This window comes from Balaenoptera musculus, chromosome X (genome assembly GCF_009873245.2).
Source record: "Balaenoptera musculus isolate JJ_BM4_2016_0621 chromosome X, mBalMus1.pri.v3, whole genome shotgun sequence".
Taxonomy (NCBI): Eukaryota; Metazoa; Chordata; class Mammalia; order Artiodactyla; family Balaenopteridae; genus Balaenoptera; species Balaenoptera musculus.
This window is the reverse complement of record NC_045806.1, coordinates 109,816,607-109,820,654: the sequence shown is the minus strand read 5'-3', so window position 1 is coordinate 109,820,654 and position 4,048 is coordinate 109,816,607. Positions and strand designations below refer to the sequence as shown.

Below are 4,048 nucleotides of genomic sequence, written 5' to 3'. Positions count from 1 at the left end.
CAATTTCTACAGAATGAGTAAAGGTTATACTGACACTTTCACTCTCTTCCCTGGTCCCTTTTGAGACCAAGGACAAGAGTTTGTCAGACTTTTACTTAAGCTTGTTGTGTGGCCACAGTGAGAGCCCTGTCTCTCAGGGCTGGTGCTCAGTCTGTTACCAGATTACTGACCCATATGAGGATTGAAACTGTCATCCTAGCAATGGATCATAACCCACTAGATCTAACAAAAAGGAAGGAAGGAGGGAAGGAAGAAAGGGAGGAAGGAAGGATGGAAGGGAGGAAGGAAGGAAGGAAGGAAGGATGGAAGGAAGGAAAACAAAAGAAAATTCCCCTCAAACTAAATCACCTACTTGGTCCTCCCATCTCAGGAAAAGAGATGATCATCTATGCAGTTGCTTAAGACAAAAACCTGGGATTCATCCTTAATTCCTTCCTGTTCTTCATGCCCTCTTCTAATGCAATTCATCTGCAATCTATGTCATTTCATTAAACTTTTTATTAAAGTATAATATGCATACAGAAAAGTACAAAAATATATATCATTTCTACTATGTAAAGAGCCTTAAAATTAATCCACCTTATCCATCCCAACTTGATCCTACCATTCCTTACCTGTATTAATATATTAGCTTCCTCACCAGTTTTCTCACCTTCCCTTTTAGCCCTTTACCGTCCATTCTCCACATAGAAGCTTGAGGGATCGTTTCAAATTGTAAATCAGATATGCATTCTACAAATTCACCTCCTGTCACTCTTTCCCTCACCTGCCTTACCTGTTGCCCTCCAGCCACAGTTGTTTTTTGCTGTTTGCTTGTATGTTTTATTCTTCCAGTATTCAAGTGCTTATCTCACTCAGGGCCTTTGCACATGTTGCCTCTCTACCTGTAATACCTCCCCTCTGACTGTTCTCATAGCTGGCTACTCCATATTCATCAGATCTCAGCTTAAATATGACTTCTTGTTCAGAGAGATCTTCCCTGACCATTTTGCCAAAACAAGGTCACCTCTCCCCATACTGTTTTTTATATTAAGACCCTGTATTTTATATTAATACCCACATAGAATTGATCACAATACTAGTTTTACAGTTATTTTTGAGATGTAAGCTCTGGAAACATTGAGACCATGACTTTCCTGTTCATAATTTTATCTCCAATGCCTACCTAGCCCAATATATGACACATAGTAGGTGTCCAAAAATACATGGTGAGTGAATAGATGACTGAATGAAAGAATGAAAAGAATTCTGAGCTGAAACCTCTCTTTTGCGATATCATTACTCTGTCTTCACTGCAAGAAAAGAGAGGATGGGCAAGGATTTAGGGAAGCTGGTGTGCCTTTGAATTTGGAGGCACCAAGGAGCACACCTGTAAACCAAAAAGGAAAAATCAAGTTTACTCATTGTTAATTAATGAGACTTGGGATTGAATGATAAAAATCTAATGATGTTAATTTCGGTTCTGAATATTGGCTGCCAGTCTCTGAAGACAAGGTAAAATGGTAAGTAATAGGACACTGCAGCTTAATCCCACAATTAGGAAGCAGCTATCACCCCCAGGGACAACTTTAGTTACTGACTGATTTTCCTTACACACTGTAATTACATTCAATACCACCTTAGGCTCCCTAAATGTCCTGGATACCCCCATTATAGGTGGACCTTCCTTTACACAAGCCCAGTGTATTAACAATCCATATTGGTACACAGGATAAATTATGGAGAAATTCTTTCATGTCACAGAAGCATTCTTAACAAGAGTCCTTTGAATAGCCAGTTCCCCGAGCGGATTTAAAATAGGACTTCATTTACAAAAATATGACTTAACTGTAATCTTTTAGGGACACATTGTCATTACCCGAAGCAAAGCAGCAAAGATGGCTTTTATTCCCTGGCCACAGATTGAGCCTTCAGCCTAGAACACCAACTGAACCAAGCCGCTAACTGTGGCCTCACACTTACCCCTAATTTAGGCCACAGCACAGATTGATTGTTAATCGTATCACACAGCTCAGGCGCTAAGACCAGACAACCATTTCACAAATCTGGGTCTTTGAGCTGGGGGGGTGGGGGTGTGCTTGTGGGGACGGGGGAACTGCAGCCATGACTCACTGCTAACCCATCCCTGCTGCTTGTGAGTCAGGAATGTCATTTTCATTTATGAAGGATGGAACATAATTTTTCTCTAACATTTCAAGTGAATAACTTTACATACATTTCCCCCCCAATTTCCATAGGAATTTGATGCCATGGAAGCAATCAGTTCCATGTCCCCAGAGCCTGGCAGAAACTCTTATATTTCTTACAGGTACTTTAAGATCAGTAGTTCTGAATTCCCCTCCTCCCTCCAATTACGTTCCTGGTGAAACCCACCCTGACTTAGGGGTTCGGGGGGAAATAGGGTGGTGTGAATTCTAATGCTATTTTATAATTTTGGACTCACATTTCCATTGAGTCTTAAAAGCTGAGTTTCAGAAGTTCAGAGAAGCTTCCGCGCCATGTCCCCATTAAGAGGTGTTTGTCTCCCACTGTGAGACTCCCAAAGGCAGATTCATCACAGGTTATGTCAAGAAAGAGAGTGGAAAACAGCAAAGGAGACACCCTCTCTGTTAACTCTCCAAGGCATAGCTTCTGATTTCACTATAACTATTAGGTAAATACACCTAGTAGAACAAAACAGAAAATTTATTCCAGAGGAGAAAAGACAGGGTCTTTGAGTTTTATAATATATGGCATATCTGGTACTGTTGTCCCCCTCCAGTAGCATGGCTCTTTTTCCAACTGGCTATATTTCTCTCCTTTCCTCAGGCCTAATGGTGAATGTCACAGATATGGGTAATCTGACCATTCTCAATGAATTTCTCCGCCTGGGATTTGGGAGTCTGCATGGGTTACAGTTTTTTCTTTGGGGGATATTTCTGGGAATCTATGTAGTGACCTTGCTGGGGAACATCCTTATCCTTACGGTCATTTCCCTTGATTGCAGCATCCAAACCCCCATGTACTTCTTTCTGTCCAATTTCTCCTTCTTTGAGATCTGGTACACTACCTCCATTGCCCCTAAGATGCTGCAGACCCATCTCTCAGGTCCCCAGGTGATTTCTTTTGCAGGTTGTGTGGTCCAGTTTTACTTCTTCGGTTCCATGGCAGTAGTTGAGTGCTTTCTTCTGGCAGCCATGTCTTATGACCGCTACTTTGCTATCTGCAGCCCCTCCAGTACCCGTCCCTCATGAACGTCCGCACATGTATCCCGCTTGCAGGTGGGTCTTGGCTGGGTGAGTTCCTAACCCCGGTGGTCACTGTTACCATGACTTTCCAGCTGCCCTTCTGTCCAACCTATAAGTTTGACCGTTTCTTCTGTGACCTGGCCCCTGTGCTGGAGCCGGTCTGTTCTGATACTGAGACAGTGGAGGAAACCACTTTCCTACTGGCCTCCTTTGTCACTATGGCGCCCTTCCTACTCACTGTAGCCTCCTATAGTCACAGTGTTGCTGCTGTCCTCAGGATGCCATCAGCTGCAGGAAAGCAATGGGCCTTCTCCACCTGCTCTTCCCACCTCATAGTGGTCACTCTGTACTATGGAACACTGGGAACAGTGTATGCCATTCCCACAGCAACCCAGGCTGTTGCCCTGAACAAGATCTTCTCCCTGTTCTATACTGTGGTCACTCCCATGGTCAACCCCATCGTGTATAGCTTGAGAAACAAGGATGTTAAAAAGGCAGTGAGGAGGCTTATGAGTCAGTGGGTATATGTTAAAAGGACCTAATGGCCCTCACCATCCACAGGGAGTCTTTTTTCTCAGAGCAGCCTGGGCTTCTGTGAAGGACGCCAAGCACTAGACTTTGTATTTGGGGGCTCAGACCACTGCTGCTGCCTCCTTCCAGAGAAATAGCCAACAGAGCAGGGACCATCCCTGAGGTCCTATAGCCTAAAGCCCTTGGGAATACCAGGTTAATCCTTGCATGGTAAAATTAAGTTTGCCAGACAAGTGACTCCCTCGGGCTATTCTACCAGGCCTTTTAGGGGAAAATTCAAAAGACCCAAA

The 4,048-nt window shown here is 43.6% G+C and overlaps 1 protein-coding gene across 1 annotated transcript; it reads left to right on the top strand.

The window, feature by feature from the left end:
* Positions 1-2,831: 2,831 nt before the first annotated feature.
* On the top strand, positions 2,832-3,769 carry LOC118888484 (olfactory receptor 10A2-like). The gene is given in 2 exon segments (XM_036839530.1): positions 2,832-3,204; positions 3,207-3,769. Coding segments are annotated over 2 exon segments (936 nt in total).
* Positions 3,770-4,048: the final 279 nt, after the last annotated feature.